The sequence below is a fragment of the Telopea speciosissima genome, chromosome 3 (genome assembly GCF_018873765.1).
Source record: "Telopea speciosissima isolate NSW1024214 ecotype Mountain lineage chromosome 3, Tspe_v1, whole genome shotgun sequence".
Classification (NCBI taxonomy): domain Eukaryota; kingdom Viridiplantae; phylum Streptophyta; class Magnoliopsida; order Proteales; family Proteaceae; genus Telopea; species Telopea speciosissima.
Window position 1 is genome coordinate 54,327,347 of NC_057918.1, and position 12,369 is coordinate 54,339,715.

General features: G+C 38.4%; 2 protein-coding genes across 7 annotated transcripts in view; one reads left to right on the top strand and one right to left on the bottom strand.

The window, feature by feature from the left end:
- Positions 1-7,677: 7,677 nt before the first annotated feature.
- On the bottom strand, positions 7,678-9,941 carry LOC122654308 (protein NRT1/ PTR FAMILY 5.4-like). Its single transcript, XM_043848344.1, has 3 exons — positions 9,813-9,941; positions 8,642-9,162; positions 7,678-8,571 (listed from the first exon to the last, which is right to left on the bottom strand). Exons 1-3 carry the CDS (start codon positions 9,897-9,899, stop codon positions 7,716-7,718), a joined length of 1,464 nt encoding a protein of 487 aa, XP_043704279.1. The 5' UTR covers positions 9,900-9,941; the 3' UTR covers positions 7,678-7,715.
- Positions 9,942-10,624: 683 nt separating this feature from the next.
- LOC122654306 (sister chromatid cohesion 1 protein 4-like) overlaps positions 10,625-12,369 on the top strand; it is a 116,888-nt gene continuing 115,143 nt past the window's right edge. For 4 of the 6 annotated variants that reach the window (XM_043848337.1, XM_043848342.1, XM_043848340.1 and 1 more), the window contains exon 1: positions 10,626-11,191. In XM_043848337.1, the coding sequence (XP_043704272.1) occupies positions 11,068-11,191 (124 nt within the window). In that variant the 5' untranslated portion in view covers positions 10,626-11,067. Of the gene's footprint in view, positions 11,192-12,369 lie in introns of all 6 variants that reach the window. The other 2 variants (XM_043848338.1, XM_043848339.1) reach the window with 2 other exon arrangements.

Genomic DNA, 12,369 nt, shown 5'->3' on the forward strand with positions numbered 1-12,369 from the left:
TAAAGAGGAGGAGCCACGTGATGATAATGATGAATCTTACTATCTTTGCTGTTAGAAGACACTATAATTTAGATTTTAATTTTTTTTGGAGTTTATAAAAAAAAAAAATTTAATTTGAGAATTTATAGAGGGTTGTAATAGATATCATGTTTAAGATTTTGAGGATGACTAGAACAAGGTAGATGTTGTTGGATTTTTTTTAAAGACTTCCGTTGTGTTTATTTGAATGGTTATGATTAGATACGCTGCTACTGTAATTTGAGGGTATTATGATTTATTTTGGTTCACACTCCGGTTCCTTTTTGCTTAGATTATTAATCTTGTGGACCGTTAACGACCTAAATTCCTTAACGGATTTGGGGGCGTTACAGTCTTGACATCCTTGTGGAATGAAACTGCACTTGGTGGATGGGTGACTGAAGAGGAGGAGCCACGTGATGATAATGATGGACCTTACTATCTTTGCTGTTAGAAGACACTATAACTTAGATTTAAATTTTTTTGGAATTTATAAAAAAAAAAAGATTTTAATTTGAGAATTTATGGAGGGTTGTAAGAGATATCATGTTTAAGATTTTGAGGATGACTGGAACAAGGTAGATGTTGTTGGATTTTTTTTAAAGACTTCTGTTGTGTTTATTTGAATGGTTATGATTAGATACGCTGCTACTATAATTTGAGGCTACTTTGATTTATTTTGGTTCACACTTTGGTTCCTTTTCGCTAAGATTATTGATCTTGTGGACCGTTAACGACCTAAACTCCTTGACAGATTTGGGGGCCTTACAGTCTTGACATCCTTGTGGAATGGAATCGGACTAGAGAATCTGTTCAATGGTAGAAACTACTCTATGACAGATCTGTAGTATTTTAAGATATTGAATTTATGTAGGTCAAGTTACCCATTTGTAATGTCATGCCAATATCATGCTGACACAGCTGAATCTATAGAAGATTGCATTTGCAATGTTTTTGTGAAAGAGAATAGAGCAACAATGTTAACAACTACATTGATTCAAGCAATCTAGTGGAGCACATCAATGGCAAATACTACCCTGAACAAAACTATTTCCTTTTTTTTCTGGTTTAGCAATGATCGTATCCCCGGAATAAATACAAGTTTACTAAAACAAAATATGTGATCTGATCAACAATGAGAGAAAATTCCTTTGTTGTGTTCTCTGTGTCTCCTTGATGGGGTTATAGGAAAAGTAATATTTAATTGTCAACCACATACACTTGTTGAAGAGTACATATTACTCTGTTTCATAACCTTTACTTGAGAAATGAGCAACCAAACAAGCCAACAGACACATTGTAATGGATAGCAGACATGGTCATAGAGGGATCAAACATTCCCTTACCTATCGATCTATTTGGAACCTAGAAAGACAAGGCCAAAAATTCAAAATCTCTCAGGAAGTGTAACATTTGAGGGAGGGAGGGAGGGATTATGTACCTACACAATCAAGGATCCAGAGATTATAATAATTCATACCAAGGCTCCCATAGTTTAAACACATAGAGGTTGCTTACTCCGATACTCTGTTTCTGTCTGACCATCTCTGTGTCTGTTTTTTTTCACCTCAACCCTAGCCTGTTTGTATATGTACATTTTCAGAATCAGGTCAAGTAGTGCCATTGCAAAAGCCTCAATCACTGAGTGTATTCTGAATACAGAAAGTTAAAGACCTTGAAGGGGTGATGTCCTTTCTTGATCTGGCTCTTTCTATCTTCTCAGATTTTGCTGCCTAGTGATTGAATATAAGAGCATTTATAGGATGGAATGGGCTTTAGTTTAAATGCAAACCTGACCCCTAGTTAAAAAAGATATAACCCCAAAAAACCAATAGAAAAAAAAAATAGAAAATGGAAAATGAGAATTGTTTGAAAAAAGCCAAGCTGAATTGGACCATTATTTCTTGAATTTTTTTGTTTATAATTATAATTAGTTAGAAAGATTCTTTCTGGAAGAAAGCCCTCACTACCATTTGGCCTCAGAGCAGGAGACCTCTTGCTTTTCATAGAGAATGACTTTGGCTTGACATGACATTCTCTGGTAGCTCCATCTGTGACACTATTGGTAAGCTTGTCTTTGGTCCTGCAATTTATCACATTTGGATGGAGCGAAATCTTAGAAGATGGACCTCCAACTCAAGATCTTATGATTTGATTTGAAAGCCATTTCCTTTGACGTGTCCTCCAAACTCAGTTGTATCCCTCATAGGCCCATTTTAGATACCCCAAGGAACAGGCATATTGTTGTATCCTGGGGTATTGATATTTCTCTCTTGCAGCCTCCTACCTCTTCTTTGGTAGCTTGAGGCTTTTCTCCTTCCCCCCCCCCCTCTCTCTTTCCCCCTTGTATTTCACCCCCCTTTGTTCTCCCTCTGCCCCATCCTGGTGTTGGTAATAGATTTATGGGAAAAAGTTCTCCGTCCGGCAGTGTGGCCTACGCCAACACTCCCATGAGTCTATCTCTCTCCTTCCTATGTGAAAAGACACCTCTGCCCCCTTATTTTAAGGAGGAGAGAGACAGACACATGAGAGTGCTGGCGTAGGCCACACTCCCGTACAGAAAACTACTTCCCTAGATTTATTTATTCACAAAAAAAAAAAAGAAGAAATGAAAATCAAACACGATGTACAAAAACGTACAAAAACATAAATCAATCAAACAACCACAACACAAGGACACATAATTTAGCAAGGTATCTACATCTATAAAGAGATGAGAACAGTTTCACTAGCAATGAAGAAAATTAGTGGTCTAAGTCCATGGGACAAAACAATCTAATAAGTTTTTGCATCAGAGAAGAACCTACAAATTTATTATGGAACTTATGAAGCTCTGCCATGTTCAAGAAATGCTAGAAATGTACAGGCATACTTCTTTTAAGGACATCCCTGATAAGCTGAAAGAAATAATATTCAAACAGCTCAAGACTAAGTTAGAAGGACTAAAACAAAAACTCAAACATGGTGGAGCTTAATGGTTGAGATTGACCAACAAAAATAAGGCCTTTCCACTCGGCACCGTCGGATCACTAAGGTCGACTTTCGTCCCTGCTCGATGGGTGGGTCTTGCAGTCAAGCTCCCTTCTGCCTTTGCACTCGAGGGCCAATCTCCGTCCGGCCCAAGGAAGCCTTTGTATGCCTCTGTTACCTTTTGGGAGGCCTACGGTGTGTGTGTTTATGAGTTATATTAACTGCTTCTGGATCCTAAAGATTTGGCAGATGTTATTATACATTCCGGGTCACTGGTGTGACAAAATTGGACAATGGTTCCTTCTAATAAAATGAAGTATATGAATCTAGTTTCTAACAAAATTGGAATCAAAGCAAATGATGTTCGGATGAAGAAGTTATGCCATTTTAATTAAACAAGGGTCAATCTGCCAAAGTAGCATAATTTGACCAGTAGGTGATTCCTGCAAGAACAGGGCAATTAACAATCTAAAATTGTCCAAGCTTTGGCCCGCACCCCAAGGACTTCAAGGGAACATGCACACATAGCATCTAGGGTTAGAAGTTCACCCTTGGGTGGTGTCATTGGCCATCAAGACAAAATTCCAATCTTTGATCAAGCTTTCCCCTTAACTACCACGGCCCAAGGTCATAGGTGTCGACCCTTGGCAACGTCGCCACACCAATTAATGAAAATTCAATTTGGCCCGAAAAGTTAGGGTGTACTTTGGGTGCGAGTTTAACATCTAGCCCCCTCGGATTGAGAACCGAGCATCGATCCAACCCTTCATTGGCACATCTGTGTGCTTCTCTCCTTTGCTCAAATGTCCTTGATAACCAATCTTTATTTTGGTTCTTTTCAGTTTTTATTATTACTTGTTATTTCATTTGGTCCGTAAAGGAACAAAGTTGTTAAGGGATTGGCCAAGGCTGATCCCATGCTGGTTCTAAGAGATGTACTTCGATGGCTTGCTGATTTACGCATTCAATCCCCATCTAATCCTATACATGCATATCCATTTTGCAAACACTCAACTAATGAATTAAACCAAGTTTCTAACCATGATTTACAATTCCCTGGTTTAATTTGTGTAGGCATATATGGCCTTGAACTAAGATTAACTAGTTGGGTTTTTTCCATTTTGCTAGCTGGCCAGGATGTTTTAACATCTGTAGGTAGTCTCACAACAACAGATGAAAAGGAAGCAGAACTTCATGGACTTTTGCAAGGGTGGAAACATGTTGTGAAGGCTAATATTAACCTCAAAGAAGTGTGGTGCTACAACAAAGACCTATGCTCTCTCCTCCATCCTACTGACACTATCTATTTACCTTGGAACTTACTTAATCACTATTTTATTTTAGCTGATGAAACTACAAACTTTACTAGCGTTAGTTTTAATTGGTGTAGTAACAAAATTTTTTATCATGAGGTCTTGAAATTGGCTCAATCAGAGCTTCATAGTAATTGTATTATACCATACCCTAACCATGACGTAAATCTTTCATTTTAAGTAATATAATGTTTTCTTTCCATTAAAAAAAAAGTGGGTGTGCACTATCCGGTAGGCCTGCCCATGGTGGGGTTGCAAGGTGGATGTGCATACAAACTGTATGTGATACTAGTAAACGTGGGATTGCCCAGTTAGTCCATTGTGTACCAATGAATGTGCCCAAATGAGTGCCATCAGTGAGGAAGCCAATCAATGTGTGACTAAGTCAGTGCAATCTGTATGGGAACAATCAGTGTGAGATTGTGCGTGGCGATTGTCTCGGGACACCAAGTGAGTGTTGAAGAGTGTTAAGAGAAAATTGGGGAGAATTTTTGGAGACCCTGATTCACCCCCATCCCAGTATCAACCTGAGAACAACATCCTATTACTTCAGGTCCTGCACAGCACTGACACTAATCAGAGCCTAGTCACCTCTTAGTTCCACCCTCCAAACTAGGAGAGAAAACTCTCAATTTCTTAAGAGAACGCCTATTAGGTCCTTGTCGAACTTTGTTCAAAAATTGTACGAGTACAGTTTTTGCTCTTTGTTTAAGTCTTTGATCTACATTTGATATCTAGGTTTGCAATTGACAGTTATATTCTTATTCCTTGGTGGAGGAGTAATTCTTTGCAAATTATTGTCATAGAGACAGCCATACATGGTATAGAAATGCCCTACACAAACACAACTGATGCAGCTCTCATGAACTTAGGCCCAAACCAGTCCAGCTTGAGTAAAACAGGAATAAGGACAAGGTTTGGTCCCAGCCATGAACTTCTCTTTTGGGAGTTCCTTTTCCTTGGTTTTGTTTCTTTTATTACTTGTGGGGCCTTGAGTTAATAAGTAATATGTCTAGTAGGATTAGGAGGTAGTCCTCTGTTAAGCGCTTCCTTCATTCTCAATTTTTACTTGTTTTCCCGTTGGTTAGTTTTAAGATTTTCAATTGTTAATGCGACTAGGACTACTTAATCATATTCAAGGAAGTTTAGTTTCAGTTTTCTTTTTCTCTTCAGCCGTGTCGCTTCATCATATCTGTCGGAAGGATTTCCAGTGACAAAGGTGGATTCCTCACCTGTTTCTTCTCTCCCTCCCATTAAAATATTCCATTAAGTTTCCATATTTTTATTTCAGTTCTACAATAACAAAACCAGGGTATTCTGCAGCACACAACAGGGTCAGAGTTGGGTTTTACCTCAGTTTCAGTTCTGTTATTCCAGCTCCTCCTGCGTAGCAATACAAATATACATCTCCAAATTTTCTGTTCCTTCTATTCCATTTGAACAATTTCTGGAATATTTCTTCATGTTCCTTATCAATGGTTACAAGGGTCAATTGCCTGCTCTGTCAAAGCCTTGCAGTACCAATTGAAAAACTGTTCAGAATCCCATTCTGGCTATATCGAAGCCCTAAAACATCAAAAGAAACTGGTATTTATCACATCACAATACACAATCTCCTCCACACAATCAAAGAAGGAAACTAAGGATGTAAATGGATATTCGTAAATCCGTATTCGATCCACGTTCGTATTCATTTAGGAGAATCCGAATCCGTCCGAAACTAATCGGATACGAATATGATAATCCCCCTATCCGATCGATTATTATCCGATTCGTTTAACAGTCCGACGGTAATAAAATATCTGAAATATAACTCTGTGTTTGTCTATCCTTTTAAGTTACCTTATTAGATTTTGTTATCTTATTTTTATAAATATATAAGTTAAGATAATGTGATTTTTTTTCTAGATTTGCTATTGGTTTATATCTATGTTTTATGCAATGTGATACATAGAATTACATATCTATTAAAAAATCAAAAATAAAAAACATAAGAGAATAAAAGACTAAGAAGAATAGAAGAAAAGGTAGCTATTGAACTCTCAAGTCTCAACCCTTACCCTCATCATAAAAACGGTAAATATGTCAACGGATAGTCGAAAAATCATATTCGATTCGTATTCATATCAATTTAGAAGAACCTCTATTCAAAAAATCACTATCCAAAAATTATCCGAATCCGTCTAAAAATTGATAGGATATTATCCGAATCCGTCCAAATATAATCGAATACGAATCTGATAATGCCACTATTCGACCGAATTCGATCTGTTTACATCGCTAAAGGAAACCACTAAGAAACACTGTTAAGACATAAACACCCAAAATTAAACTTAAAAGTAGAATAGTCATAGTGTGTGTTAATGAATTCAAAAAAATCAAAGAGTGTTCGATTGAAAACTTCTCCGTAGACCCGACCGAAAATGAAGTATCTTTAAAAGTCTAACAAAGAAAAAACTAATATCTCTTCCCAGCCAAAGAGATTCAAGTATGAAAAAGTTGGATCTAACTACACAAGGAAAAATAAAAGATCGAAAATTGAAAGAACTATACCTTAAAATACGGAGTTTTGCGGCGTCACATACAATCCATTGAAGAAAATGAAAAAACCTTAAAATTTCCATATGAAATGGAGTAGTGAACTCCAATTGCTAATAGAAGAGTTATTTTGTGAGATATCACTGAACTGTAGTGATGGATTCAGTAGCAGGAGCTTGAGTTGTTGCAGAGTTGATGCCAAAGTTATGTCGAGGGAAGAAGGGTTAGGAATTGTGCTGGTTAATTTAGTGCTCAAGCTTGCGACACTAGTAAATTGCTGTGACTATTTTTTGCACCATTACCATATAACTGTCATTACTGAAGTCAAAATTCGCAATGGCAGTGTACTAATGTCACCATTGACTTAATATCGATTTGCTATAGGGAGATCTAAAGCTTGCTGTGAAGCCAAATCCTGTCCCCCGAAGGCCCAAACCGAAGCCTGCGAAGAAACTTACTAAGAAAAGAAAATCCTTACCCCTATATAAAACAAAAGCACGCGTTAGCCCAGCAAGAAAAAGCCTACCGCTATATAAACGGGCGTTTTAGTGGTTATTAGCGACATTGACTAACTAGAGTCATGAAAGGTTACAAAATAGCAACAGTAGTACTGGCACCATCTCTAAATATATATAACAAAATGTCTAAACAATAAATTAGCAATGGTAAAGGCATTGCGGCTTCTTTTGGCACTCATTAGCAACGTAGAATTACTAACGTATTCTTCCGGTATGAAATACTAGAGAGAGGTGATGGGAATGTTGTTGGTTCAAAATCACAATCACATCTTCCATGAGCAAAAGGAGACAGACAATAAAAGAAAAATAACATGAATAATGTCACATACCCACAGTGCAAACTATATGATCAATTTTTTTATAAACCTATATCCAACATGCCACCGTTGAGTTCAGCTTCTCCTGATGCTTTCTTGTAGGAATAAATACTCGAGACCAGTATGTAAAAAAAAAGATTGATACAGCTCAAAATTGTTAGTGTCCAAAAAAAATAATCTAAATGGCTCTTGTTTACAGTATCTGCAAACCAACCTGGGTGTCCTCCTTGTCTGCTAGATTTATCTGATGCAGCAATGACAGCAACACTGAGTAAGCTTCCTGTCCCAATGACACTCGCATAGAATGAAGGTCCAAAGTTCCTCATTGACTCAGGAACTTGTCCATGGAAAAAATTCTTGATGCCAGAATAAACAAATCCATCCATTGCTCCTAGCAATAAGAACTGGGGGGCTAGCCATAAGACACTCATGGGCACAGTATCTTTAGGCTTATCTAGTAAACCATATTGTGTGACAACACCTAACCTTCTAATCTCTACCAATGAAGCAGTGCAACAAGAAAGAACAGAGAAAAACATTCCAATTCCAATTCTTCTTCTGGTGGTAAATATTTGTGCGAATCCAGGCAACTTCTTTGACAATTGTTTGCAATGCCAACCAATTTGTACACTTGATGATTTGGAAAATATTAATAGGAAGGGAAGAGGAAGCCTTATTGAGCCGAGGTTACGGTTCATGTTGCTTCCCTGCTGGAGAAAGAAAGTGCTCCCTAAAGACCGCACTAAGCCATAGATGAGGAAGGTTGTCCACATGGGAAACATTCGTAAGAGAAGCTTGGTTTCTTCAACTTCCGTCACAGAGCAAAGCCTCCATTTGTTTCTCTGTTCCTCAAGATCGTGAGAAAGTGATTCTATGATGGCAGCTTTGTGAAGGAACCTGCATTCTAGGTATATTAGTTTCTCCCAGATGTACAACATATATATACATGGAGAGAAAGGCCAGCTACCTCAAGCTAGTTGTCAGAGGTAACACCTGTGAGCAGTCTCCTTGATAGAGTTGACAAGCATCAGGAGGGCATTTGAGATGTCTCTTTAACATGGCAGCTACAAAAACATTGGAAGCACGTCCTAGAACACTCCCACAGGGTGTTGTGCAGTTGTAGACTGACTTTCCATAAACAAAGACTAATAGCGTGACTAACATGGTTAGAGCTAGGACAGCATAACCAATTAGCCACTCTTGTCTGCCTTCAACAAAGGCAAGTAAGACAATGCCAGCACATGCCCCTGAGCTCACTCCGGTGAACCACCAAAAGTTGATACGAGCCTTAGCTCGCTTATCTTCCAGTTCTTCACTACTAGATGTCAACTGATCAGCCGCAAAGACTTTTAATGTAGGAGCAATACCAGCCTTGCCAAGTGCTACAAGAAACAAGCCCACACGGAACACGGCAATTCTCTCTGAGCCAATATAAACCCTTGTCTTCAAAACTAGATGGGAAGCTGAAACTGCTAAAAGGGTCAACCCCTTTTTTGCAGAAGCTTAATATGTGAGAAAGCAAGCTGAGATAAACTACAGATGAAAAATCAAGGTTGATAATCTGGCTTCTGAAATCATGACCTCATTAGTTGAACTGTGAAATGCCAACTAATAGGATCATTTCTCAGCCCCAGCATTAGTGTGTCAAATATTTTCAGGTTTTTTTTTCCCACCTTTCTTTTCGCTTGGTTAACAACTAATATGACCATAGATATCCATCCCAAAAAACAAAAAAAGACCATATATAGAGTTGATAGCAAAGCAAGATTTGTGTAGCCAGTCACATTTGTTAAAATTACCATGATACCCTTATGTAATCACGATAGAGAGAGTCCCTCTATCGTGGATATGTCTCCTATTTTAGTTCCTAATCTTTTAGTAGTTTCTATTTTCTAGGAGATTGTCTTTCTATCTTTTTTCATATTCAAATTAGGAAAGCTATTGTACTCTCTTCTACTTCTGAAATTATAAATAAAGGTTTTTGAGAGAGGAGTGGGCATCAGCTGTAGTTCTCACAACAGCCTCCCTTCCTCCTTCGTCGTCTCTTCTTTCTCTCTTCTACTGGTTCTTATTTTCTGATATTGCAACAACATTTATTTGGGATAGGGTTTTATTCAGTTGAGTTTTGAAGTGCTTACAGTGACATAAATGATGGTGGCATAGAGTACTGTCTGGTAGCGACCTATGTAAGCATCACCAAGAAAAGCTCCAAAGATTGCCATCATGGCAGTGACACCTATTCTTATGTTAGTTGTTGCTGCAGCTTGAGAGGAAAATAGAAGAAAGATCAAATCCTGAAAGAAAAGAAATCCAAAGATCCATCTAAAAAAAAGAGATCCTGCCATTACCGATATGTTGATGTTCTAATGTTTTTAGAGCCGGTAAGACATGTGCTATGCTATGCTACAGGCTTATTTGGCCGATATGATTGATTGGCATCGATATAGGCTGCGACCTTGGGACCAACATGGATCCCGATGCCAATATTTGAAACCGTGATCGACACGGATCCGGATCGTCTCCAATGAGCCCGCCGCCTACATCCCCTTCCTTTGACTCCTTTGGTCCTTCCTCTCTCCAACACGCACACAGGTGGAAAATACCTAAGTCTTCTCTTTCTTTCCATTTTCTATAATTTTTCATCCCATTACACGTGGGATTCACTTGTTTAAGTAAGCCACAGACCTGACGATAGGTCCTCCTATAAACAAACGCAGCCTAATTAAGTAACCCGCAAAAATTTATTTTTTCTTTGGTCGAACCCGCAAAAAAATTGTTAAAATTCACAAATCGGAAAATTCAAATTCCCGATTTTCAAGCTTAAATTTTTTTTTGGGTACAAATTTTCAAGCTTTTCTTCTTCTGTGTATCCATAAAATATTAAGAATTTCATTTCAGCACGCGAAGTGAAAAAAGCATGTCAATTTACATTTCACGCTCTCCCTCAAGCTTCTCTGATTCAAACTCTGTACAGCTTCTTCGTAACCCTAATTCCCTCTCTACAACTCGAATTCGAGTTCTTCTGCTTCTAGGCTTCACGGAATTTCACAGCTTCTTGAGCAAGATTAGTGTCTGTTGAGGCCGATAACATCGGAAGCTCGTCAACGGTTCTGTTGAAGCATCAGAGCTCCAGTGTATGAACTTTCTATGTCCACAGAAACGCTGAATTTGGAGTCTTTTCGAGGTTGTTGTACTGTTTCGCTTTTGAAAAATTTGGAGGGAACTTAGGAAGGTGATGTAGGGTGCTTGGGATCTGCAGAAGTGTTTGGTATTGGATTTGTCAAGCCTTGGTCTTCGACATTTTGGCGGGAGAAGGTTGGGGGCGGTTTGCATTTGAGTTTTTGAAGTGGTACATGGGTTGGTTTTTAGGGTTTCAGTGAGGTGTTTGGGAAGATGTTTTATTCGCAGTTTATATTGGCCAAGAAAGGGCCACTTGGAAACATATGGATTGCGGCACATTTGGAACGGAAGCTGCGGAAGAATCAGGTGGCTGATACTGATATTGGCGTCTCTGTGGGTTAGTATACTCTGTAATTTAATGCTTTGGCTTTTCTGAATATTTTTTTTATCCCACTACTAAGAATTGAGAAGTTTGGGAAGCTATCAATTCCACTTTCTACCCTCCCTCTCTCTCAACATTTTTTTAGTTCTAAAAAGGGAATGAGGGAAACCGATTCTACTTTCGTTTGATTAAACTAGGTAAGTTTTTTTAGAAACCGGAGAGAGAGGTAAGTCGGACTCAAATTTTCTCTAATATTATCTTCAGAGGTTCTGGAAATCAAATTTGAGAATTAAGTTTGAATTCGATTTAATTTTGTTCTCTTGAAATTTATTTGCTTAGGCAACTCTGTAGAGTTGTTATTGGTGTGCGTATTTAGTGCGTAGTCTGGATATCTTAACAAACCTAAATTGGAGTGCAATTTGTTTCTCTTTGGCTGGGTACTTTGAATTAAACTCAGAGATTTTCTAGTTGTTAGTTTACATTTTCATTCAGAATGGAATATCACTTTTGCACACTGCTATCCTCTCATGTTCCAAAGTTAAAAACTAATGAGTAAAAGTCCAAAAGAAGCCCTGGGAATTATCAGTGATGAGGTCTGTAGGGAAGGCAACTGCAGAATACAAAATGAATGTTGAGATGTATCACAGCGCTGGGTTTGGACCTTTGGTATATTTCACTAACAACAACAACAACAACAACAACAATAACAACAACAAACTAAGCCTTATTCCAACTTAATGGGGTCGGCTACATGGATCCAATCAAATAAAGTAGGTAGAAACTGCGAAGTGGAAGAGAAGAATGGGAAATGAGATGAGAAGTGGAAAAAAAAAATGAAAAATGACAAATGAACAGAGGAAAATACAAGAAAAGTGAAAGAGGAAAGAGGAAAGAGGCTCAACCCAGCAAGTTAGGAGAATCTCAGCTAAATAGGGTCTGCTACATGGATCCTTGCCCTCCTCCAATAGGCTGTATCCGAAGTCATACATGGCACGAGACCTAGATTCTGCATGTCCTTTCTCACAACTTCTCCTATGGTGATTTTAGGCCTGCCTCTTGCTCTTCTAGCTCCATCAATCAGAATCATATCTCCTTTTTACTGGGGCATCCCTAGGCCTCTGTTGAACATGACCAAACCACCCCAAACGACTCTCTCGGAGCAACTCCCAAGTCAGCTCTGATACGATCATTCC